Genomic DNA, 27,756 nt, shown 5'->3' with positions numbered 1-27,756 from the left:
GAAGGTTAATTATTTTCTTTGTTTCTTTTAGTAAATTGTTTTCTTTAAGAGGGTTTGCTGTAATTTTACTTGATTCTTCTATTGATATGTTAAGGTACAAATTGGTAAGGGTACCATTTGTGTATTGTCTTTTATGTTTAGCTTATTTAGTTCTAGGTGAATTAAAACATCCTGTAACTATAAAACTAAATATCTGAACATAACAGACAACACAAGAATGTATCCTTTGACATTACCAATATGTAAAAACTCAATTGCACAAAAATTGGCTGGCAAAGAAATATTTCATTTTCTATATTCTCAAAATGCAATGATATTCGTAACCTGTGGGTAGTTGGTGGCCGAATCAGATGATACTTGGAACCTTACAATCTGTACAATATATTCTACCCATTTCAAACAAGAGAATTTTAGTCATCTTCTGCGATGGCCAATTTTTGTGCAATTGAAGATGCACTACTATATATCAATAAAAGATATTATTAAAATTATAGAAACCATTTTAAAGAAAACAATTCTGTACAACAAAGAAACAAAATAGTTAAACCTTTAATCTTAAAGCAAATCAGTTTTGCATTCAACAACAAAATCTACTGTCAAAAGGGGTTAACCACGGGCTCACCATTATCAAGAATAATAGCAAACATATTCCTAAATATCACAGAAGGCAATTTCTTAACTTAACCAGTCAATAACCGAAAGGGATCTTACACTGGAGCAGATAGGTAGACGATGTAACATGTCTCTAAGACAGTGACATCACAGATGTGCAGCACTTATTAGACATAATGAATTACTACACAGGTCAATTCACAATGGAACCAGAAACTAGCAAGATCAACTTCTTTGACTTTATTACAATCAGCAGAAATAACTACAACTTTTCAGTAAAATACACAGAAAATTTGCCCATCCAACCACATATCAGCAGAACTAAATAAACTTATACCACTGAGCACAACACATTTCAACAACAAAACACAGCCAATACAGCAAATCAGAGAACAAAACAACTACCCACACGACATAGATCGATTATAAAGGAAACGTGGAAATACAAGGGGAATACACTCCTGAAAACAACACATACATAACCCTTAACACGTTCAAGATAGCTAACATTTTCAAAAAGCAAGGTTTAAGAATAGCCTTCAGAATGAACACCACAGTATAAATACCACCTAAACAAAAAGCACATTTTCTTCAAATCAGGAGTTTATGAACTCAAATGCCAAGAACCAAACTAAATTGCCACATATATATGCCAAACATAAATAAATTTCCACACCAGATACAGAGAACATAAAAATGCAGTTATATACATGTCTTCCAAATGCTGAATGTCTATTGTATCTGACAGAAGCCACAATTTCACAGACATCAATAAAGATCTTGATATTTAACAGATCTTAAAATTTTACACATTGAAAATAAAAGCAAACCATTAAAAAAAATCTTACATATCTGGCAGTACTGGGAATCGAACCCGGAACTCTGAGGACCGCAGCTAACTGTTACGCTAAGGTGGCTGACATTAAATAAACAAACATAAAAGAGCCAATCCTTCACGCTGCTAAATAAACTGAAATTTCAGCAAAACAACAATTCCACTATTATTCTTTAGCTCTTGATACTTGGGTCACTTAACTAAATCATGGCAACTATTTAATTTTAGACAAATGCACTGTTATACAAACATTTCACTATACACATATGAAAATATATAACGTTTGTTACATGAGTTTCCCAGGCAGTATTGCAGACAAGGGGGAAGTCTCCTTCATGATCGTTATCGCTCCAGGTTCACATGACACGTTTCCACTTTTGTTGTTCTGTGAGTGCATGCGACACCCATTTCGTAGCAATAACATTTTATGAACAATTGCCTGGTCAATACCTGTTTCTGTTGCCTACTGCTGTAGGGACAATCGCGTGTCGTTCTATCACGGCACGAGAAACATTGGTACGAAAAGTCCTAGGGCGTTCTGTATCAGGTTTGTCAGCACTTCTTACTCGTCCACTTTGGAAAGCTGTTACCCATCTTCCAGCAGTTCTACACGGCACAGCACAACCTCCAACAGCTTCTACGAATTGTGCATAACATCATCTCACATTTTGACCACGAAGAATTGCAATTTTTACATATGCACATTGTTCTAGTTGACTCTCATCCATACTTGACAAACTACAAACATCAACAATGTGCCAACTTGCTTGCGTGCACGTCCCTCTTCTTCTGTTTTATATATCTACTCCAGCTAGTGGCATCTATAATTACTGTATACCCTAATGTAAATGTTAACATGTAAAAGCGTGTACTGCGTTCCGGGATTCTGCGGAAAAAAGTAGTTGCCATGACTAAGTAAGTGACCCACGTATTATTCCCACTGCAGGTTACTCTGAAATTAAGGACATCTGGAATGTGGGTTAAGTTATACACAACTGTACTAAATTCTTTGAATTTAGACAGTGGACTGACAGAAAGAACTGTAATGTAGGCTACTATCCTATTGTTAAACATTAAGTCATCAGAATTAACTAATTAATTGCTGCACATTTTTGACCTAACAAAATTAATTCAAACTCAGCCCTAGACTCCTCCCAAGAGAGATTCGGTTTACTCAGCAATTAAGAGGCCTAGAGTAAAATCAAACATGCAGTCAGTTGGCATCAAATTAAAATGATTGCACAGGGCAGCTGAGATCTTTACAAGTAATATGACATCTTTAGCCTGTATTGTCAACTTTGAACAGTTTAAAGATGTTAATATTAAAAGTTCCACCTTTACAATACTTTAAAAAGTTTTTATTTTTAAAGTGAAGTTATAGGTACTGGTTTTGTCTCTGTTGGAGTCATCCTCAGCCTAGCAAAGAACAAAAGTTAAATAGTAAAATTAGCATACATTTCTTCATACACAGGTTAAGAGAGAAGACAAGTAGTTCAGTCTAGGTTCTATGCAGCTATTTATAAAATGTGTTCCATTAATGCGTTAATGGATTATCATTCTATTCTGCTAAATATATAAAAGTGTTCCATTAGTGATTTAATGGATAATAAACATTGTGTGATAAAATTAGGCGGTTAACATAGAACTTTTCATGTGGTGCCATTATAAGTCGAAAGCCAGGCTTGGGTCGTATGATTTTAATCGTGAAGTAATCCAGAATTAAAATAGGTTATTGAGAAATTGTGCAAATGTAAACAAGATCAAAAGTTAAAAGAATATAAGGCACATCTGAGTACTTACATTCCTTGCCGGTCGTTGTGTGTCTTGGCATACAAGCCGTGTGCTGTGTATGGATTGTTGTCTACTGTTGGCTGGAAGTAGTAGCCAAGTGGGAGAAGGCTTGAGGGGGTCGAGGGGAATGGTGAGTGGGGGAAGAATTAGGGCAGGCTTATATTCTCGTTGGTCTTTCTTTAAAGAGTGTATTAATTATTTCTTCGGAAAGGATGTTGAGATTCTCTGATATTTCTTCCAGTTACCATTGTGCTTTGTTCTTCGGTCTATGTCGATGAAGGTACGTTTATTAGCCTGTTTGGAGGATGGAAAGATCTTGTTCTATTGTACAAACTGAAAGGTTTGAGTCCAATGCTTTTTAGCATTAGTGTGTTCCTGGTAATGAATTAAGAAAATTACGTCCCGTTTGGCCTACAATTTCATTTGTGTACTCCGGACTTCTTGTATTTATTATTGTTAATGTATATGCTTTGATGGTTGTAAAGAATAGTGGAATTGTTATCAGCTGTTTTGAAAGCTATGTTAATTTTTTTTTGTTTTTTGAACATGTTCTTAATCAGATAGATTTCATCATTGTTGAAGATGAACATGACATAATTTTATTTCTTTTTGTATTGAGTAGCTTGGTAGAAGGTTTGTTTTTTATTTTGTTTATAAAACTCTTTTTCAAAACTATTCCTGTCAGCTATGGTATAAAATGTATCCATTTCTTTCTTAAAATTTTCTTCGGACTTTGGGATATTGAAGCCTCTGTGGAATAGGCTAAAAAATGCCGCTCTTTTCTGGGCTCCAGGATGAACCGAGTCATGTTTAATAGTGTTGAAAGTTTGTTTAAAGTTAGATCCAAAACATCAACAACTCTATCAATTTCTGACTCTAGTATGAATTTAATATAGGGGTCTCCCATCTCATTCAAAAAATCTAAGATTGATTCAATATTCGTTTCCTTTTCATCCAGTATAGCGAGAACATCGTCAACAAATCTGGCCCAGAAAAAGATTCCTTTAATCTTATTAGAATTCGGGTCTTTTTCAAAGTGGTCCATGTATATTTCTGTCAGTACATGCGAAGTAGGAGCTCCCATAGGGAGACCTTCTTGCTGATAAACCGTGTTGTTAAAAGAAAAATATTTATTGGATAAAATGAACATCAGGCCATTTGCAATGTCATCAATTACGTGTCTACGTAATTTGCTGTGTTTAAGAAGGTTACTTTGAATTAAATTTATGGTTTCCTGAAAAGGTGTGTTACAGTACATGTCTTTAACGTTGAATGAATGCTTCGTGTGGTGGGGTTGTAGCTCCAATTTCATTGAGGTTTGGTAAACTTCTGTGGAATTCTTGACAAATTTACTATTGGAAAAGTTATGAAGGAACCTTGAAGTTTTGTATGTTAGACAGTTCTTTTAAAAATTGATAATAGGTCTAACCTTCCGTACGAATCTTTGGTAAAGATCTTGCTACAGGGATACTGGGATTCATGTTTGCAAGTTTACAGGTTACTTGCTCATTTAGGATGAAGGATGTATTCTTCAGAATGTGTTTTAACTTTTTTGGATATTATTGGCTGGTTCTTGTTTCATTTTTTGAAGGTGATGTGTGAAAAAAATGGTTGGGTTTTCACAATATACTCTTGTTTCTTCATGATTATGGTAGTATTTCCTTTATCTGCGTTGGTAATTAATATGTTGTTATCTTAGATTTTACGTTTGAGGTTACCGTATTTAAAGTTTCTTTATGAATTCGATGGTCTTTTGTGTGTTGATTACAAATGAAAATGGGCAGCTTTTTATGGAACTCGAACCTAACTTCATTTTGTTTCTCTGAAAGTAATTTTGCAGTAACTTATTCAGTCTCTGCCAAAGCAGTTATTGTGCTTCTCAGTCTGGTTTGGTCATGCCAACTGTGTTTAGGGCCTTCATCTAGGATGTTAATTTCAGAATCATCAAAGTGTGTATCTGTTAGATTTTTAACAGGTGGGAGTAAAAAGAATGTTCTAGACGACTACTGACATTACTTTTATGTTTGAAGAATTATTATAAGAGTTTTTTTCTATTATTGGTCACGTGTGCTTCGAATTCTTCGCACAAAGTGTTCTGTTTACCTAGAAGAATACAGTAGAACCTCGATAATTTGAAATCGGTTAATTCAAGATGCTGCCCAATTCGAAGCAGCTCTCGTTTCTGGAAACATGACGTACGGTTTTGTATGTTATTTAAATTGTTTAATTGAAAATACGGATAATTCGTAATTCGAAGTACAATGTCGGCCCCATTACCAAATTTTAGACTTTTAATTCGAAACACTCTTTACATTTTAAAACAATAGTAAGTTACAGACTAATTTAAATTCAAAATTATCCGCATCATGATAGAATGTATCTTCCGGAATGTGCAGGGTGTAGCTTTCTGCACTTTCACACACTTCGGTGTGTGTACAGTGTGCTTCATAATTGTGAAGTTTGAGTGAAATCGAAATTTGTTTGTATTCAAAGTTTTAAGGAACGCCGTAATATCACGCAGCAGGCAGTGTGCGGAGAAACTGAATCCACGAACACTGGCGATTCCAACAGTTGATGAAAGAGCGTGGCTCATATAATCAATTCGTAGGCACCGAAGAATATTGTCATTGCCGATGAAACTGCATTGCTTTCTTTTAATGCCGAGCCCAAACAATCTTATGGTTTTAAAGGAGAAGTGCCAGCCAGGAAATCGTACAAGAGTCGGGGTGGGTGTCATTATACTGTGTTGCAATGCACACACAAGCGAGAGAATTCCTCCCCTCGTCATAGGAAAGTTCGATAAGCCACAATTGGAGCCAGCATAGATTTCTCCTCGTCTTTGAATCATGCTTTTTTCTTCTTTTTTTTTTTTCTTTCGTTGCAAGAGGTTATGTTCGTCAGTGAGTTATCAACGTGCATTATTTGAATACTCTAAATGCACTTTCGTGGATACATTTTGGAAATAGTTTTGCTTTTTTCCATGGCGTTTGAAAGATTTAAACTGTGAATCGAGGTTAACTGCATGCAGTAACGGGCCTTAGAACATTTTGTAACGCTGCAAGGGTTGGCACTTCTGAACTACGATTTGGTGGTTAATTCGAAATCATGTAATTTGAAGTCCTATTTTTTAGTCCCAACGACTTCAAATTAACAACGTTTTACTCTATTCACAATATTTAAACTAGCAAAACTCTGGAAAGAGTCCTATTCTAAAAGGACAAATATTCATTTATTGGACGAGGAGTAAGGGACTTGGAACTGCCACCTGGGCGACCGTCCTAAGCACAGATCATGGATGACTGATGATTGAAGGGAACAGCGCGGAAGAGGAACTCAAATGTGCCTTAAAGTTTTGAAGTTTAAAGATCATGAATATTCTTCTAGGTAAACAGAATACTTTGGACAAGAAATTAGAAGCACTCGTGGCCAATAACAATAACAATCTCAGCTACTATAATTCTTCGCCAGTCCTGTGGCGTACTACTTCTTACCTGGAGGCACTAGGTTCGATGCCAGGTCAGGGATTTTTACCTGGATCTAAGGGCTGTTTCGAGGTCCATTCAGCCTATGTGATTAGAACTGAGGAGCTATAGTGGCCCCGGTCTAGAAAGCCAAGAATAACAGCCGAGAGGATTCATCATGCTGACAACGCGACACCTCGTAATCTGCAGGCCTTCGGGCTGGGCAACGGTCACTTGGCAGGCCAAGGCACTTCAGGGCTGTAGTGCCATGGGGTTATAATAATTATTCAAACATAAAAGTAATGTCAGTAGTCATCTAGAAGATTCATTTTACTCCCACCTGTTAGATTTTTAACAGATACACACTTTGATGACACTGAAATTAACATCCTAGAGAAAGGCCTAAACACAGTTGGCATGACCAAACCAGACTGAGAAGCACAATAACTGCTTTGGCAGAGGCTGAATAAGTTACTGCAAAATTACCTTCAGAGGAACACAATGAAGTTAGGTTCGAGATCCATAAAAAGCTGCCCATTTTCATTTGTCATCAACACACAAAAGACCATTGAATTCCTAAAGAAACTTTAAATACGGTAACCTCAAACGTAAAATCTAAGATAACAACATATTAATTACCAACGCACATAAAGGAAATACTACCATAATCATGAAGAAACAAGAGTACATTTTGAAAACCCAACAATTTTTTTCAGATGTCACCTTCAAAAAATGTAAAAAGATCCAGCCAATAATATCCAAAAAAGTTAAAACACGTTCCGAAGAATACATCCTTCACCCTGAATGAGCAAGTAACCTGTAAACTTGCAAACATGAATCCCAGTATCCCTGTAGCAAGATCTTTACCAAAGATTCGTACGGAAGGTTAGACCTATTATCAATTTTTAAAAGAACTGTGTAACATACAAAACTTCAATGAAATTGGAGCTACAACCCCACCACACGAAGCATTCATTCGACGTTAAAAACATGTACTATAACACACCTTTCCAGGAAACTAAGAAGGTTACTTCGAATTAAATTTATAAACACAGGAAATTATGTAGACACAAAATTGATGAGATTATAAATGTCCTGAAGTTCATTTTACTCAATAAATATTTTTCTTTTAACAACACGGTTTATCAGCAAGAAGGTCTCCCTATGGGAGCTGCTACTTCGCATATACTGACAGAAATATACATGGACCACTTTGAAAAAGACCCAAATTCTCAATAAGATTAAAGGAATCTTTTTCTGGGCCAGATTTGTTGACGATGTTCTCGCAATACTGGATGAAAAGGAAACAATCTTAGATTTTTTGAATGAGATGGGAGACCCCTATATTAAATTCATACTAGAGTCAGAAATTGATAGAGTTGTTCATGTTTTGGATCTAACTTTAAACAAACTTTCAACACTATTAAACATGACTCGGTTCATCCTGGAGCCCAGAAAAGAGCGGAATTTTTTAGCCTAATCCACAGAGCCTTGAATATCCCAACGTCAGAAGAAAATTTTAAAAAAAGAAATGGGTACATTTTATACCATAGCTGACAGGAATAGTTTTGAAAAAGAGTTTTATAAACAAAATAAAAAACAAACCTTCTACCAAGCTACTCAATACAAAAAGAAAGAAAATTATGTCATGTTCATCTTAACATAGCTTTCAAAACAGCTGATAACAATTCCACTATTCTTTACAACCATCAAAGCATACACATTAATAAATACAAGAAGTCTGGAGTACACAAATGAAATTGTAGGCCAAACGGGACGTAATTTTCTTAATTCATTACCAGGAACACACTAATGCTAAAAAAACAATAGATCTTCTGCCATGAGTTTCTACATGATGGACTCAAACCTTTCATTTTGTACAATAGAACAAGATCTTTCCATCCTCCAAATAGGCTAATAAACGGACCTTCATCGACATAGACCGAAGAACAAAGCACAATGGTAACTGGAAGAAATATCAGAGAATCTCAACATCCTTTCCGAAGAAATAATTAATACACTCTTTAAAGAAAGACCAACGAGAATATAAGCCTGCCCTAATTCTTCCCCCACTCACCATTCCCCTCGACCCCCTCAAGCCTTCTCCCACTTGGCCACTACTTCCAGCCAACAGTAGACAACAATCCGTACACAGCACGCGGCTTGTATGCCAAGACACACAACGACCGGCAAGGAATGTAAGTACTCAGATGTGCCTTATATTCTTTTAACTTTTGATCTTGTTTACATTTGCACAATTTCTCAATAACCTATCTTAATTCTGGATTACTTCACGATTAAAACCATACGACCCAAGCCTGGCTTTCGACTTATAATGGTATCACATGAAAAGTTCTATGTTAACCGCCTAATTTTATCACACAATGTTTATTATCCATTAAATCACTAATGTAAAGGTGGAACTTTTAATGTTAACATCTCTCTCTCTCAAACAAAGCACCCACCTTCCCTACAGACAGGTCTGTGCAAGCAAACCACAACCAAGCGTCACTAAGATACTTAAAACATTCATGTAATTTGTCACATTTATGAATGAGTGATCTTATGAACAATCATTGACAAGTTTACGCAATGTAAACAATATAGTATTTGGTAGAATCTGAGGATGTCTTGTTGAACGAAACATTTCATTCAGTTATTAATGTGTTCCTTTAGAGTTATGTTATAATGTTCCAGGTGTTGTATTTTGTGCTATGACAGATTAAAAATATTAATAGTTAAACTATTTTGTATTCTTCTGACGACCCATTTCTAACATTTTAATTCTGTCTCTTAGGTTGAATCCTGCTTCTCACAAATCCTGATACATGCAGAACCAAACCACGTAATAAAGAAGCTTACCTGCTACGGGCTCAACTAATTCTTCAGTAGCACCTGGCTTCACATGTCGGACCATCACGATTCCTCCAATGGAGACATCTTTGAGGGGTGCGTAGCTACTGTTCTCGACGAGTTGGAGGACCTTCAGCTGAAACATTCAATGGCAAGATTAGTCCGCCACTTAAAAAAAATTATGAAGTCCTTCAAAGTCTATTCCAGGCCCATCACAGGAGAAGCCCTCTATCAGAAAATATTCATGAACAAACCCTCCATATTTAAAACTATTGCCTCTATGATTGTTAGCTGAAGAAGGCCCCAAACGGGTCCAAAACATGTACTAATAATAATTGTATGTATAAATTGTACCGAATACATGGATTTGACTTTTTATTTCTTTAAGATATATTTTATTAGATCACAGATGAGTATTCCTCCATAGGCTCACATTCAAACAGCAGTGAATGACTTGCGACTTCAAACATTCCATACAAACTGCTGTAATTAGTAACGATGTAAAAGAGGGTTTATGAATATTGAGTATGTCAATATGAATTATGCTGTTAGCGTTGGTTAACATTGCCGGTTCGTTGGCCGCACTGCAGGAAGGGAGGCGGAAATAAAACCCACCGCTCCCCGCAGCCTGTACTGTGAGAGCTCAAGAAAACGTGCACAGGTAGTAAAGATATGCTTTTCTTATGTTTTAACTTGGTATGTTGCTACGGCTCCAGTGTTGAGAAACAGAAAACAGCATATATATGTTATTTTCTGCTATCTGTTGGCCGAACCCCTCATTGTTCCTCTTAGTGTTTCCCACTTCCTTCGTTCCAAATTTTGTACTTTTCCTGTAATATATTTCCTAAAAACACATTTGCCAAGCAGCAAAATGAACATGTTCATTGTTTCCTTAAAACTAATTGAGATTTTATTCTGTTGCATACATATATATATATTTTACCTTTTGGCATTTGCATTTTGCTGATAAAAGCGCTGTCGTGAATGGCATCGACTATCACGACTTTGATCTTGTTCCTGCATGTTCGGGAGTGCTTCAAGAAACATCACAAAACAAATGAGCCTCATAGCGCGACACCCCTGGTTGGCTTAGGGCTACCGAGAGACCCCTGCTCAGCACGAAGGCCTGCAGATTACAAGGTGATGCGAGGTCAGTATGATAAATCCTCTCGGTTTCTTGGCTTTTTAGACCAGAGCCACGATCTCACCAGCTTAGAGATACAGGTAAAATCCCACACCTGGACGGGAAGACAAAGAACTAAGCTTGCTAGCCTTAGACCACAGAGCCAGCTGACATGCGAGATAATATTGAATATTGAGGGAAAAGATGCTATCAGTTTGTTCGAAGCATCTGCCATCCCACCAGTGGCCCATAAGCGACGGTTGAAGAGATTCATAAAACTGACATTCTGTTATGCCCCATTGTCAGTATAATCGGCTCTCTTTCTTACAATCTGGCTAAGTACCTAGCTGCACTACTTCAGAAACATGTGGGGCACACCGAATCTCACATCAGGAATTCTGAACAATTTCTGAAACAGCTGGAAGGTATAAACATCTCTTCAACCATTGCTTATGGGCCACATACTTCCAGTGGCATGGCAGATGCTTTGAACAAACTGGTAAGGTAGGAATGGGGAGCCTCTTAAATTTTGCTACAAATTTTTTATATTAAAAATTTGAAGTCTGTACTGAAGGGGGCAATACATAAGCCCACCATATGGCATCACTATGTTGATGACACTTGCATTCTATGGCCACATGGGGAAGATAAACTGCTGGAGGTTCTCAAGCAACTCAAGAGCATCCATGCAAAAATCCAGCTCACGATGGAGAGAGAACTCCCATTCCAGGACGTGCTTGTGAAGAGGGATGGCAACCATCTCGCCCACACATTCCAACCATCATCTTAAACAGAAAGGTGCGATGATAAGGGTGCTGTTGGAGAAGCAATAGTGTCAGACAGATCTATACAAGAGAAAAGTAGATTATCTCTTCTCAGCTTTACAAGTTGATGGATACAATAAACCTGAGATCAAGAGGACTGTTGAGCCCCCTCCATGACGTGAACAGAAACAAGAAAGGCATTTCTTCCTTATATTCCAGAAGAAAATATCTCAGCAGTTACACTCAGCTAAATAGTCTCTCTCCAGTGCAGGTGTGTGCCACATTCACTGTTAGTGCAAGAAGAATATCGGTATCACCAAATGCAGCGTTAACATCAGGCTGAGGCAACAGAAGGATCATTGTCATCTCACACAGTGTGAGCAAAATGCGGTGGCACAACACGCTCTGTTTCCTAGATAATGAGGTGAATTTTGAGCAAACTATGGTTCTAATTACCACCCGTCAGTATCATTCTTGTCTCTACCGAGAAGTTGTGGAGAGAAAGAAGCATGTCAGCAGTTTCAACAGGAAAGGAAGAGGGCCTACAGATTAGGAGAGTTTGGAGACCATTATTCGCTACCATCCAATGGAAGTTGGAACACATTGAGACAGAGGGCACAGACCTGAGTAACAACAGTATGAGAAAGAAAGTTTTATGGTGATGCTGCCACCTACCCTTCAGATATTTTAAAAGTACAGGTGCACACCAGCCTTTGTCATTTCATCTTGAAAAGGACTATTACAGCATAGCTGAAACGTCAACACCTCCAAAATGTGTCCACGGACTAATAATATCCTTGAGAACGATCTTAAGCTTGTCGAAGGATATCAACTGTAAAAACCTGTACCAGCATATATTATGATTACTAATGGATGGTCTCTGATAAAATGAATGAGAAAATTGTCTTCTATGTTGCTAACATTTAGCATTTTATCAGACTAAACTGATTAGAATATAATTAACCTCCCACGTAGATACAAACCCTGTGAACAGTTTCCGAGAAAAGTGTACTTGCAAGAAACTTATACAATACCATGCATTCATTTCTTCTTTTTCTTTTGAGGGAGGGTACATCTGTGATACCTCAAGTTTAGAGGGTTCAGAAAGGACGATAGTCCAAATCTATGAGGAGGAAGAAGAATATTATAAGAGTCTCTAGAGGAGAGACAACAAGGCCTTCTATTTACTCCTGCCAGTTTTACTCACTTTGTGATTACAATCCGCGCTGCTCTTAATACATTTAGCAACTACCATAAATTACTATTTTATTAATAATGTATTTCTTACCTGCTGCTTCATGACCCGAGCAGGGTTGCTGAGAATCTCAAAATTAGGCTCAGGTTCCTTTTTCGCCTCATCTTCCTTCTTCTTGTCTGCAGTCTTCTTATCGTCCTTATCAGTCTTCTTCTCGTCCTTGTCTTTCTCCTTTTCTTTCTCCTTTTCTTTTTCCTTCTCCTTCTCATCTTTCTTTTCCTTTGCATCTTCCTTCTTTTCCTCCTTCTTGTCTTCCTTTTTCTTTTCTTTCTTGTCTTCTTCCTTCTTGTCCTTGCTCTCATCCTTTTCTTCATCCTGAAATAAAAATCATGATCAAACTGCAGGGTCATAATCCAACATAAAACTAACTGGGCTGCTCCTCATTTGGCATATTTGATGATGATGATGATGCTTGTTGTTTTAAGGGGCCTAACATCGAAGGTCATCGGCCCCTAATGGTACGAAATGAAAGAACAAAAATTGCAAAGGCATCCACTGACCAAAATAAAAATAAAATATGGCATGAAGAATGAATGGATGGACAGGAACTCAACAAAACACAAAACAAACAAACAAAAACCAGTGGATCGGATGCAATACAGATCGAAAATGACATTATTACCGACCAAGGAACCACTTATAAAGCACAATGATGCTTGGTGTCTAAAGGGGGTGCAAAATCCACGTCTAAGGCCCCACAGAATGGTACATGTTGCGAGTAAAATAGAACCATGGTATGTGTCATGTTGGGGTATTAATCAGAAGGAGCGAAGACTCACGGTGTTCCACAAAAGATGGTACTACTCACAAGTATTGCAATACGTACAAGTAACGCAGACCTATGGTGTGTCTCACACAATGGCCCAACTCAGAGTCAACGCAAACCGAGAAGGTTCCCCACCTAGGTGTACTAAACACGGGCGCCGGTATTCCCGTGGTGTTCCTCACATAGTGGGTACTAATCACAGGCAACGCAGACCCACGGTGCTGCTCATATAGTGGTACAACTCATAGGCTACGCCCAGACCCGCGGTGTTGCACACATGGGTACGACGCACGGGTACTGGAATCCACCAGGCCAGGCTTTTACTGCTACTAATCACAAACCTATTTCGTACCGAATTTAGTGGTACTACTCGCAAGTATAGGCAACCTATGGTGTTCCCCGCGTGATGGTACGATTCAAAATTAGTTTCATGGTTCTAATTCAGTTAGCTCTTGGTCGCCCCTTTTAGTCGCCTCTTACGACAGGCAGGGGATACTGCGGGTGTATTCTACATGTGCGTCCCCCACCCGCAGGGGGTAGTGTGTTTGGTCCGCGAGAGGTATTTTATTTCCCTCAAGTCCGCCGGCAAGCCGGTTAGGACCCCCCTATCCGCCACCTGGGACGCGCCACGTGGGAGTATCACCTCTCCCCCTGCTACGCCTGCGTAGCAGGTTCGTGGCATTTGGCATATTTAACTTTTTCCTCGGTTTAAAGAGACAAACCTAGAAATAGGGAAAATTAACACGAAGTACAGATTTGGTATAAGTATTATTTCTTATGAGCCCCAAATGGCAATCAATATTAAAGTACCTCCCACAGCAACAGGATATCCAAACCTTCAGATATAATCCACATATCACACAATATGAAACATCATCTTGTAATTGCAGATTCCTTTTAGAAAATAAAAATATGATTTCAGCTTCTAAAAAGCAGAGATGAAGAAACAAAGAGATTAATATGTTTTAAACAATTCAGGAGTGGCTTTATGCATAGGCTTGAACAAGTTCTGGACAGTGATAGAAATAACAAATCAGCACTGAGAAACTAACGAATGCTTCAATATGTATACAGCGAAAACAATCCCCAAGTAGTGAACATAGCAGTCAATGTGCTAAGCAATCAATCTATATACATTATAAAATTAAGTTCCCAGTAAGTATTAGCCTGATGTGTTTGTGCAGGCTAATCACCGAACAGATTTCAATACAGTTTTCACATTGTATAAAGCATTTACCGAGGACAAAAGATTATTTAAGTGAAGGACACCAAAGGAAAAAAGGCTTTCCGAGTGCTTTCTTGGCTTACGTTGCCTAAACCTCAAATGATAAGACTTGCAAGTATCTGTGGAAGAATTTTTTGAGCATACAATGCTGTTCAAAATAGCCCACAACGGTATATACCCATCTGTAAAAGGTAGCCCCTCAATAAGTGTTCTTGTGTTATAGTTTACAGTCAAAAATACACCTTAATAGAAACCGTACTTTAATCATTTAATCCTTAAAACAAGTACATTAATTTTGATAATATTCATCATCATTTTCATTTCCCCTCGTCCAGCTCCTGCCAGGTTGGGCTGTTGATACCTCTCCTTCCACCGCTCCTCTTCAGTAATTGTATTCCAGTCCAGTCCTCTTTTTCTTATACTGTTCTTGATAGAGTCCATCCATCTTGCTCCGGGCCTTCCTCTTGCCCTTTTTCCTTCTATCTTTAGCCTCCAACACTTGTTTTGGTATCCTTCCATCATCCACCCTCATAACATGTCCATAACATCTCTCAATTTATTGTTCTCCATCCTATCACTCAGTTTTTCTACCCCTATATCTTTTCTGGCCCGGCCGTAAAACAGCGCCAAATCCACATGTGCGACGCAGTTTGCACCCGCAACCCTACAGGTGTGGGAAAAGTGGTAGAAGAAGAATATAGGGGTATAGTACATTATCTCTTTACATTTCATAGGAACTTGTCTGTTCCAAATCAGGTTCCTTACATTCTGGTAGAATGTATTTCCTGGTTGTACACTTTTGCTGATCTCCTTACCCAACTTTGCGTCTTGCATTATTTCACTTCACAAATATTTGAAGCATTCAACAACCTCACGGTTTTGTCCCCTGATACTAACGATTCCTTTTCCTTCTCTTTCTCCTCTTGTCACCACCGCTGTTTTACTCTACTCCACACTGATTTTCACACCATATTTCTCAACATTTCCATTTAAAGTCTATAGTTTAATTTGCACTTCTGTACTGTCGATTCCCCAGATCACAATGTCATCTGCAAATAACAGTATTTCTATATCCCTTCCACATCTTGCCTTTCTTTCCTTTAGAATTCCATCTATGGCCAGTATAAACATAAGTGGAGACGATGCACTTTCCTGTTTTTGGAGTTATCATTGTTTAGTGAAAAGCACAGGAATGGTTTAGATATCACATGAGAAGGAAGGAGTGAGCTAACAGGCAGAGGTGGCATGAAGGGGCTTGGAAAAACATCACACTCAGCTACGGATGGTGCATACATTAGGAGGGAAGCAACTAATGCTTCTACAAGCAAAGATTGCTCCCATTCAAAGCCAGAGTAGGTTGCTATACACCATTAACCTCCTTACAAAGACAGGAAACAAAAGCAAGGTCATTTGGCGCACCTTTCAATGTGAATATAGCTTTTGATAATAATATTTGCCTTCAATTGAGCAGATTCAGGGTATATCTTACCACTTCCATCTTGTCGGCATCTCTGAGGCGGCGTTCTGCCTCGCGGCGCCTGGCTCGAGCAGCGATACTCAGTACTGCTGTGGTCACCTTTTCGCGTTCTTCACGTTTCTTCTCCTCCAGCGGTGGTGGGTACGCAAACAGGGATGGACGAGCGTTGGAGCGGAACTCCAGCTTAGGCATCTGAAATGAGAAGCAAAAGAAATGTGGTGTTTTAGAGCCATAATCAGATATTTAGAAGTCCGTCAAACACAGGAATCCCAACTAAACATAACATTAATTGTTTAAGTTCAGCTGGTTCCTTTCTAATTTCTCTGTCAACTTTTTCTGGACAATATTTCCAACATAGGGCAAAACTTCCAGTTAGTTTCATTAGGTTGTCCTTTTTTTGAGGTTAAATCAATTCCACCTTTACAATACAAAAATTTTTATTGTCTAATTATTTAAACAACATTTTTTAAAATAAGTAGGTGTTAGCTTTTTTGCCTGGTTGGCATAATCATTACATAATCTGGCTACTTGTTTACACATAAAAAATTCAAGCTGTGATATACATTTGAAGTTTTAAATCTTCGATGCTAACATGTTTTTAGAGACATTATATAGAGTATTCAGAATACTTTAAGAAGAGATGCTTTTAAAATGTTAATTTCAAAGATTTTATTTAGATTGACTATTCATGTGTTTTTAATTTATAACTTATTTGATAGTATATCGTTAGTATGTAATTAAATCAAGTCCGCGGATTATTTGGTGAATTTTTGGATGCTAATGAGGAGAATGAATGTGTGATGACAGATTAATTAATGAGGATTAAATAGTTTTCTTATAGTACTGACAAGGCGGACACATTAAAAGCGATTTCTCAGTGTTATTAGATAAATGTCAATATGGACCAAAATAAACCATAGTGATTAAGTAATAAATTCTAACGAAAAATACTTGTGTGAATGTAGTGGTCAGCAGCCCTGTGTTCAAACCTGTTTGCATGCAGCTGTTGTGTGCAAAAGGACTGAACGTGCAGAGATGAAGTGAAAGTCAAAAGTCTGCCAATCCAGATCTACGGAAGATCGCCTGTCCAGTTAAAGATGACTCACCTGGAGTCTTACTGTGAGAAACTTTGTTTATACACACTAATTAGGAGTGTCATTCATGGTTCAATAGAACTGTGTGTATTTATTGGGTCATCCTAGAATTAAATTACAGTTAAAAAACAGACAGCATTTTATTCAAATCAATATGTTCATATCTTCTTTTTATATACGACTTGCTCACTTGTTTGCTCCTTTTCATGTCTTTTCTTTTTCTTTTCAATGAAACGTAAGACACCTCAGGAAATACATAAGTACTCTTAACAACCTCACAAATTATGGCACCTGATGCAATGTACAACAACTTGATCAAATTTAACAAACATGATGGCAATTTAACTGCCATTTCATCCCCTTTATGCAAGAGAGGGAAGGAAAACTAAGTTCTGCGTGGAGTTGATAATGAGTTGACTCCCTCTTGAGCAGCCCACTCAGCACTTGCTAACAGCACTTGATGCCACAGAGATGTCAATATGTGAAGAAGACTGCTGTATCATCAACTTTGGTCTTTAACAACTAAGAAGTCTCCTACAGATTTTACACTGGCAAACTCTTGCTCTGAATGTGATCTGTGGAAGAGACAAACATCATACAACTAGATTTGATGAAACTAGAGGGATGACAGACATAGGCCGAGTAGTTGGCCATGCGATTAGGGTCGAGCAGTTGTGAGCTTCCATTCGAGAGATAGTGGGTTCAAACCCCACTGTCAGCAGCCCCGAATATGGTTTTCTGTAGTTTCCCATTTTCACAGCACGCAAAAGCTGGCGCTGTACCTTAATTAAGGCCCCGGCAGCTTCCTTTCCACTCCTCACCGAATTTCATTCACCATCATTCATTTCATCTTCATTAGCCCCTCGACTGAGGTAGGCGGCAGGAAGGGCATCCAGCCATTAAACATGCCATATAAATTTGTCTCGACTCATCTCCGATGCTATATCAAAAAATGGGACTAACGGGTAGGCATACATTCCTGCCTTCCACGCTCTTCAATAGTCCCCAGGGGAGTATGGAGCAGAGACTAGGACGGCTCTGCATGAATCCGGTATTGCTCACCCCTACTTTCATCATACCTAGCTGATCTCTCTTGGTCAATACTTATTACCTTCTCACCCTGACATTAGCTTCCCAACGCTAAAGTTTTTACGCCCTCCGCAGCCCTCCTCTGGATTTACTGCCTACAGTGGCTATAAATTCAGCAGTCAATACTGAGCATCCTACACACTACAAAGGAGGTGAAACTCTGAGCACAACATACAATCTGCAAAGATGGAAGCCACGTATTTTGGGGTTGACCTTCAAGTTTCCCAATCTGTCTAACACAAGATACAAATTTATTAAACACTAGAACAACCGACCCGCCCTCCCCAAAAGGATAGTAACAAACTGGCTTGTTTCATTCCTTTTTTGTAACAAGTTGTTTTACGTAGCACTGACGCTGATAGGTTTTATGGCAATGATAGGACAGGAAAGGGCTCTAGGAGTGAGACAGAAGTGGCAGTGGCCTTAATAAGGTTCAGCCCCATCATTTGCCTGGTGTGAAAATGGGAAACCACAGAAAACCATCTTCAGGCCTGCCGACAGAGGGGTTCGAACCCACTATATCCTGAATACTGGCAGCACTTAAGGAACTGCAGCTATCGAGTTTGGTATTTCGTTCTTTCAAATCACTTATGTGCAAGACTGTTTATTTTGCGTAAGAGACTTTTTCACTTATTTATACCCATTCAAAGCCCCAGAGTAGTGCGACAGGCTTCGGCAGCTGGCACAATTCCCATCCTCGCTGCTAGATGGGGGCTTCATTCCAATCCCTTCCTGACCCAGTCAAATGACTGGAAACAGGCTGTGGATTTTCATTTTCACCCATTCAAAATTAGTGACAACTTTACACAACGAAAACAATCTAGTACATATACAGGATGCTTCAAAAATACACAGCAACATTGCTGGGTTGGATTCCTGGTATGCAGTGCAGCCAAAAAGGTTATGGGTCTACCAGGTATCACAGCCGGAAAGCTACTGGCAAGAATTTCATGGCACAACACTGATTAACATACAGTACGGGTAGCCAATTCCATGATCACGATCACTGGATGCTTGGTCTCCACGCTCACCTGATCTAAACCTGCATGATTTTTTTTTCTGTAATGCAACTGAAAGTCATCTGTGCAGAAGCAACACTTCAGTGGAAGAACTGTGCAGACTTTCAAACGATATACACAATGCTAGGCATTTTCGAGCATGTTCATATCATAATGAGGTGACGAGCAGAAGCTTGCAGGATGGTAGGGGTGGGCACATTGAACACTTCTTGAGAGGTAATCAACAAAGTGCATCATTGCAGAAACATAACAACATACACCATTACAGACTGTCATGCAGTGGTGGCATAAAGGACTCCCACAGACCCCGCGGGGCCCATGATTGTTTTTTCTGCTTTTTGGTCTGATGCTATGAATATCTTCCCTATGCCCACGAAGCGGTAAAGAACAGACAGCTAACGTTTGAATTACATCAATTACATGGACAAAAATATCTTTCCACTTACGCTTTTTATTTGAAATTTGGTTCTCGATTGTTCTGTTTTTTTCTTTCTAGTAGAACAGGTTAGTGAAGTGCAGAGGTGCCAACCGTTGAAGTGGATTATCAGTAATTGCGCTCCATACCCCACAAGATTTTTTAGTTAAGTCCAAAGCATGCTCCTTCCTTTTCGATAATGACAACTCCTTTGCCTTCCCGACAGCATTCTATTCTAAAGTACATCATATTACACAATAACACTGGGTTTGCGGTAACTGGTAAGACTACAATTACAGTACGTTCCAGTGTATGGGACCCTCACCAGGACTACCTGATACGAGAACTGGAAGAAAAAACCCAAAGGAAAGCAGCAGCATTTGTGATTTCCGACAAAGGAGTAGTGTTGCACACTACCTCTTAAATCAGTGATAAAACATTCCTTGCAACTCGTTTTGCACCCAACAGCTGCTTTTCAATGTAGGTTTTCTTTAAGCATCCCTCCCCCTCTCATGACATTTTCGTCCTCTGAGTTCTGAACCATAAGCGATTCCAGTGTAGATGTGCTTAATGTAGGCCTCAATTCTTTCTATCAACTGCCCGATACACTTACCATAGAAATACAGCATTACTTAACCCTTTGCAGTCCAATTATCTGTCACAGGTTCCGACAGTCTGGTCCACATTAATTTTACACATTTTTACCTAGTCAGATTAAACTCAGAACTTTTATTAGTAACTATAATTATATTAATATGATTATTATATTCTATAAGCATGAGTCTAGTGAGTTATTTACAGTTTTACACAAAAGTCTAACGTCTCATTTGCCAGATTAAAGATTTCTGGTCTAAAGAATTTGTTCGTCGTGTGCCTTTCTTCAGTGAAATTTTCACTAGGGAACGGTTTTTTACAAATATTTTGGATGCTCTATTTAGAAAACACTCAAAATCAAGGTACCAGCCTTTGAACCACAACTCAGAGAGTCAGTAATTTTCTAAAAATATGTTGAGAGTAAATGTAAGGAATATTTCTCACCTGAGCCATACTTGTCAGTTGACAAATCTGTTGTTGGTTTCAAGGCAAGAATATCCGTTATAATCTACAATCCCAAGAAACCAACTAAGTGGGGGCTCCGTGTGTATGTTTTACGGACTCTCTTAGTGGATACGTTGTATCCCTTGTGCCTTACCACGGAAAATTGACAACTTGCAATGCTGGACATCACTACACCTTCATCTTCACTTAACAGTTCTCGAAACTCTTCACCTAATTCATATAAATAATCGTCAACGGTGTCTAAATAAACGTGCATACGTATTTGTTCTTCATTTATATTTGCCGTTTTATATCGCAAATTTAACTGATACAATTTGCATTTACAGATAAACACGCCTAGTACAATCCTAGTACAACACGTGTGCAACACTACTCAATTTAAACACAGCTGACAAGCCGCGGCCACGGGTAACCACGACAATACACGGCTACATATACAGTATCACGTATTATTTCCATGGAGATAACAGAACGGCTTTCTTTGTGCACAAAAATTTGCTCCAGAAATTCCATGAATATCGATCGACCTCAATCAGGTCAAAGATCTTCAATAAATAACTTCCCAAGTAGAACAAAACATAATGTCGAGGTGACCTCTACATTGGACCAGTTACTATAAATCATGACGTAGAGGTCACCTCGACGTTGGACTAGAAAAGGTTAAGGATTTATAGCAGAGAAGAGCTTATGGGTAGCAAACGGAAATGACGATCGAGTAAGTATCGTTGTTGTCTCACAAGCACTGAATCAAGAATAATTTAGCAGAAATGTTCAAAAGGGTTGAACATTTTTCCTTCTTATCTTTTTTCTGTAGAAAATGAATTTGTGATAAAGTCAGCTTTTCCATAATAATTTTCCCTTTGACTGTAATGCTGTAATCGTGAGGTGAAATCCATAATAATCACGGACAATCCATAATAGTTGGCACCTCTGGAAGTGGTTAGTTACTCTCATTGTACTGCTGAAGCCCGGTTTCGATTCCTGGTCTGCTCATAAGCAGTTTTGCTGGTCAGAGCGGAAACTTTGTAGTCGAGTGACCAGAACACTGATCTCCAGTTCGATTTCCGAAAGATCATAGCTGCGAATAGCAAATTACTCTTGCTCGGGGAATTGGTGTTAGTAGGCAATCTGCCGCACTTCATCCCTCTTCATCTGTATACATAACGTATACATATGATAGTACAATAAGCCTAAAAGCTCCAGTGCTATAGCAGCATTTTTTTTAAAGCATAGGCGATGCATAAAGTCCACTACTAGCTAGTTTCACCCATTTCACCACTGCTCCCTACAGAAACCTGTCACCTACCATGTTAATCTCATCAACACTCAACTCCCAAGTTTCTATCGAAAACTGGAGTAAGTTTTATAAAGAACATTATCGGCTTCAACCCACTTATGTCACAGCGTCCGTGCGCTGTCTGGGTCTATCAAAGCACTCGGGAGACAACGGGTTCAAATCCCACGTTGGCTGTCCTGCAAATGCCTTTCTCATCTTCATTACCGGGAACAGTACTTTTATGAGAGCTGCAGAAGTTTCCTTTCCAATGTCGTAACAAAATTTGAGTTAAAAGAATCAATGTCTTAAAAAGTGTCATACAAATTTATTATTATTATTATTATCATCATCATCATTGCTCCGTTGTTGTTCATTGTCATGATATACAACCTTGTACGGCGAAATAAACTTGTACGTAACTTTCCTTATCAGGAAACTAGGGATGCATTTCAATTATTGCAGTGGGGCCCCAAGCTTCTTAGCACCGCTATTGCTGTCATGCCTTTCAGTGTTCAGTCTGGAAGTCACTATGAATTTACTAAACTCCTACACAATCTTCTATTTGCAACTAGTTCTTTGGCTCTTTTAGTTCCATACCTCTTATCTTTTAAATCATTAGAAACTGAATCTAACCATTGTAGTCTTTGTCTCCCTCTACTTCTCTTACCCTCCATAACTGAGTCCATTATTCTCCTCAGTAACCTATCCTCCTCCATTTGCCCCTCAATGCAGAAAATTCAAACTAAATTCTAGGAAATAACAAAGCTTCTTCCAGTACACTAGAGTCTATGAATTTCTAGACCTGGACCCATGTTTATATGACCTTTCTGACCCTTCTACATTATATGAGGAAACCAACCCTGCAATTCTGCCACAAATTTTTGAAATACTCTGTATATACATGGAAGTAAGCGATCTGAAATGATCTGGCCATGTTGTATGTATTTTTTTCCACATATAAATTAGAGTTTTACAAATTTGCACCTGTGCTCGGCAGACTGAAAAACTTAAAGGTTCTTTATTTTAGATCAGGACATATAATTCATATCTTGCATATTACATTAGTTTGTTAATTGGAGATACGTTGATGCTAAAAGTTATTAAATCAGAAATAAAACAGTTCACCAGACAAATGGAGTGAGAAAAGTATGATTCAATTAACAAACAAACTTTCATTTTAGAATTTTATGATATAAAACCAATTACAGAATACTGAATGCTCTTTCTGACCACAAGAGTTAATTAAAAAAGTTGTACGGTACCTTGAGTTGAGCGTTGAGGGCGATGAGGCAGGTTGGTGTGAAGGCGAGAGCCAAGCAGTGCGCCAGTGGGAACCAGTACCAGTACTGCGTGAAAACCAGGACACCGACGACAGACAGCATGTTAGTGTGGCCTGTACGGGACTGCAACGACACCGTCACATTACGCCCACCTGGAAAAGAATGTAAAACATTGTTTAAAATACAGGAAAGAGCCAGCAGATCAGTCTCAAGCTTTGCTGGTGGTGATTATTGTTTTAAGAGGAAGTACAACTAGGCAACCATCTTCTATAGAACACCAATCAGCCAGAATAAATGGAAGGGATCCGACAGTTCGAAAAATGGAAGACTCCCTTGCCCTCAAATGCTCCAACAATAGTGTCGGGGTCGGAAAAGAACAGGGGTTGTCCAAGGGAGGTCAGATGGAATAGATGAAAGTGAGGAACCTGGCACAAGTGGAAGCAATGCCAGGATTCAGCTAAGGGCCTCATGGACGCCAATCGGCGCTCCCAAATTGAGAGCTCCTCTTACGACAGGCTGGGGATACGGTGGGGGTTATTCTACCGCCGCCAACCACGAGAGAATGAGAAAGATTTGTTGATAGTGTTTGAGTTACTACTCTACACCAAACTAAATCAAAATTACAATCAAATTAATTTCAAAAGTTCACATGATAATGACAAGTATCTGAAATGAACTACAATGGTTCTACCAATAACAATATTAATACAAATAAAAAGAATTGTCATATTTAAATCGGATAAAACTGTGCTTTGTCCACTTTCACTAAGTAATATTTAATTTCATGCTGGTGTTCTACCAGCAAAGCGCAGACGACTATTACAATAAAGAAGAATGCATTATCGTCTGCCGTGAGAACAGTAAACCGTATCAGAAGTTAAGAGACACTCCGAATAAAAGGTAAAGCAATACATGCGGAAAATGAGATAGGATTAAAGAAACAAGCCCACTCAGTTCAATTTATAAGCCCATTCACTTACCAGCATCAATGATTCCTTGAGCGAGGATTGCTCCAAACTTGGCCATCACATCTTCGTGTTTGTCGACTATCACCTTGGCGTACAGAGCTCGGAAGTCCTTAACCTGCACGAGAAGAAGAAACAATTTACTATAGGTACACAAACCACTCTCTGTATTAGTAAAATACAAATCTGAAACACAGTAAGAAGAAATGACGTCGCAATGAGTTGTCTAGGTCTTTTAGCGACGGTGGGGTGGTAAATGCCAGGGAATGAAACTGACAGTGAGACTCGAACTCGAAGTCAACCGGAACGCAAGCTCGCAGCCAGGTGATCGAATCCGCGGAGCCAATCCGCTCGGTTATAGCAAGTGATAAACAGAGTGACTGGGAAGTTTACTGCAATAATTCCCGAAACCCAAAACAGGAAAAAGAGATACTGATAGTTGAAGTTTCAGAAATGAGTAATAACACGCACGGCAGATAACACAAATTAGTAGTTTTCTCTTGACACTTCTAAAATATTAGCGAATTAACACGGCGGCGGTGGTGGTGATTATTGCTTTAAGAAGAAGTACAACTGGGCAACCATCCCCTATTAACATTAATCGGAGAGAAAAAAGGAGTTCGACACTTCGAAAAAATGAAGATATCAGCTAAAGAAGACAAGGGCCACGGAGGGCGTGAAAGTGAAAGACTTCTTAGACCTCGAATGCTCTAATAGCATCAGGGTCGGAAAGAAAAAGAGAGCTGACCCAGGGAGACCGGATAGTGACGAGCCTTCCGTTACGACAGGCAGGGGATACTGTGGATATTATTCTACCGCCCCCACCCACACGGCGTAATGAATTAGCACAGGGGAGTTAACAATCTTTTTTGTCGTACGCAATTATAACATTCAATGTATCACTTTAAACAAACCTGTAATTTATCCTTTTACGTATAATGAACATAGACATGAACTAAAACAACATACATACATTATCATTATATACTATTATGCCTTTCAGCGTTCAGTCTGCAAGCCTCTGTGAATTTACTAAACGTCGCCACAATCCTCGATTTGCAATTAGTGTTCTGGCCTCATTTAGTTCTATACCTCTTATCTTTAAATCGTTAGAAACCGAGTCTAACCATCGTCATCTTGGTCTCCCTCTACTTCTCTTACCCTCCATAACAGAGTCCATTATTCTCCTAGGTAACCTATCCTCCTCCATTAGCCTCACATGACCCCACCACCGAAGCCGGTTTATGCGTACGGCTTCATCCATCGAGATCATTCCTAAATTAGCCTTTATCTCCTCATTCCGAGTACCCTCCTGCCATTGTTCCCACCTGTTTGTACCAGCAATCATTCTTACTACTTTCATGTCTGTTACTTCTAACTTATGAATAAGATATCCTGAGTCCACCCAGGTTTCGCTCCCGTAAAGCAAAGTTGGTCTGAAAACAGACCGATGTAAGGATAGTTTCGTCTGGGAGCTCACTTCCTTCTTCCAGAATACTGTCGATCGCAACTGCGAGCTCACTGCATTAGCTTTACTACACCTTGATTCAATCTCACTTACTATATTACCATCCTGGAAGAACACACAACCTAAATACTAGAAATTATCGACCTGTCCTAGTTTTGTATCACCAATCTGACATTCAATTCTGTTGAATTTCTTACCTACTGACATCAATTTAGTCTTCGAGAGGCTAATTTTCATACCATACTCATTGCACCTATTTTCAAGTTCCAAGATATTAGATTGCAGGCTTTCGGCACAGTCTGCCATTAAGACCAAGTCGTCAGCATAGGCCAGGCTGCTTACTACATTTCCACCTAACTGAATCCCTCCCTGCCATTTTATACCTTTCAGCAGATGATCCATGTAAACTACGAACAGCAGAGGTGAAAGATTACAGCCTTCCCACTATTCTTCACCGTTTCAGGTCTAATTTCATCTATTTCTGCTGCTTTATGACAATGGAGTTTATTTACCATCCTTTCCACTTCCTCAAGCGTAATTTCACCATCATCATTTTCCTCCTCCCCAAGAGCTTGGCTGTTCGCAATACCACCAGGATAATTTCCTTTTACACTGAGAAGATGTTCAAAATATTCCCTCCACCTCTCCAGTGATTCCCTGGGATCTATTATGAGTTCACCTGAATTACTCAAAACACTGTTCATTTCCTTTTTCCCCTCCCTTCCTAAGATTCTTTATTACTGTCCAGAAAGGTTTCCCTGCTGCTTGACCTAGCCTTTCCAGGTTATTACCAAAATCTTCCCACGACTTCTTTTTGGATTCAACAACTATTTGTTTCGCTCTGGTTCTTTCATCAACGTACAAATCTCTGTCTGCCTCGGCCCTTGTTTGGAGCCATTTCTGATAAGCCTTCTTTTTACGTGGGTGCGTTACTGTAGTCACGTCCTAGTTCGTGAACCATGGGCAACGGTTGAGTGGCCTAGTAAGTGGTCCTGAAAGTCGGGATACCAGTTGCTATGGAATGGGAGTGGGCATCTCGGACATATTCTGAGTCATGGCCCTCCTTGTGCTTAGGCGGCTAGGACTATACAATTCACCGGTGGTCCATAACCCGTTAGAGGGTTCTTCTTCTTAGCGTGCCTGTCCGCCTCAGACGTTGGCGATCAACATGGCTATTCTGGCTTTATCCATTGAAATTCGGAACAGTTGTGCAGATGTTTTGTTGAACCAGGTTTTTAGAGGAAGCAAATGGTAAAGATCATAATCACGACTACGGAGTTCTTGCAGCGAACTCCACAATTCTTACTTCGCACGAATTAATGTTCGGTAAGACCTGGTTCTAAAGAGCAGGACTATGGTGGTAAAACGAAATACAATAACAGTGCCATGAATGGTTAGCGTGCTGGCCTTTGGTCTAGGGGCTCCCGGGTTCGATTTCAGACTGCGTCGGGGATTTAAACCTTCATTAGTTAATTCCGATGGCTCGGGAACTGGGTGTGTGTGCCGCCTCTGTCATTAGAATTCATCATAGGCAGGGCTCCATCCTCACAGTCACGCAGGCAATTCGAAAGACCTGCACCATGCCCAAGTACCGTATATATTTTCGAAGACGCAGGGGTGTCTGATTTTCGTCCCACACGAGTTATTTAACAAGAAGAACAAAATCGTGCCTCGAAAGCGGCGGTGGCCAAGACTTGCCAGGCCTGGTTCAAAGCATTCAACTTCTGAGATCTAGGACGTGAGAAGACAGTTCCTTTAGGAGCGAAACAGGCAATGCCCAAATCATACCTTCCATCAACCATGAGTTTGCGGTAAAGAAGACAGCATACAGGTCTCTGGTAAGACTACGATTACAGTATCGTTCCAGTGTATGCGGCCCTCACCAGGACTACCTGATACGAGAACTGGAAGGAACAGCAGCATTTGTGA

The 27,756-nt window shown here is 39.2% G+C and overlaps 1 protein-coding gene across 2 annotated transcripts in view; it reads right to left on the bottom strand.

Annotated features, from left to right (window-relative positions):
• Positions 1-27,756, bottom strand: part of LOC136885619 (26S proteasome non-ATPase regulatory subunit 1) — a 416,036-nt gene that overhangs the window by 22,441 nt on the left and 365,839 nt on the right. For both annotated transcript variants that reach the window (XM_068230413.1, XM_067158317.2), the window contains exons 4-8: positions 24,375-24,477; positions 23,377-23,546; positions 16,175-16,354; positions 12,728-13,009; positions 9,562-9,688 (exon numbers count right to left, since the gene is read on the bottom strand). In XM_068230413.1, coding sequence (XP_068086514.1) covers positions 9,562-9,688; positions 12,728-13,009; positions 16,175-16,354; positions 23,377-23,546; positions 24,375-24,477 — 862 coding nt within the window. The remainder of the gene's footprint in view (positions 1-9,561; positions 9,689-12,727; positions 13,010-16,174; positions 16,355-23,376; positions 23,547-24,374; positions 24,478-27,756) is intronic.

Source organism: Anabrus simplex, chromosome 14 (assembly GCF_040414725.1).
Source record: "Anabrus simplex isolate iqAnaSimp1 chromosome 14, ASM4041472v1, whole genome shotgun sequence".
In the NCBI taxonomy this organism is placed as follows: Eukaryota; Metazoa; Arthropoda; class Insecta; order Orthoptera; family Tettigoniidae; genus Anabrus; species Anabrus simplex.
The sequence above is the reverse complement of the archived record's forward strand: the minus strand, read 5'-3'. Positions and strand labels throughout refer to the sequence as shown.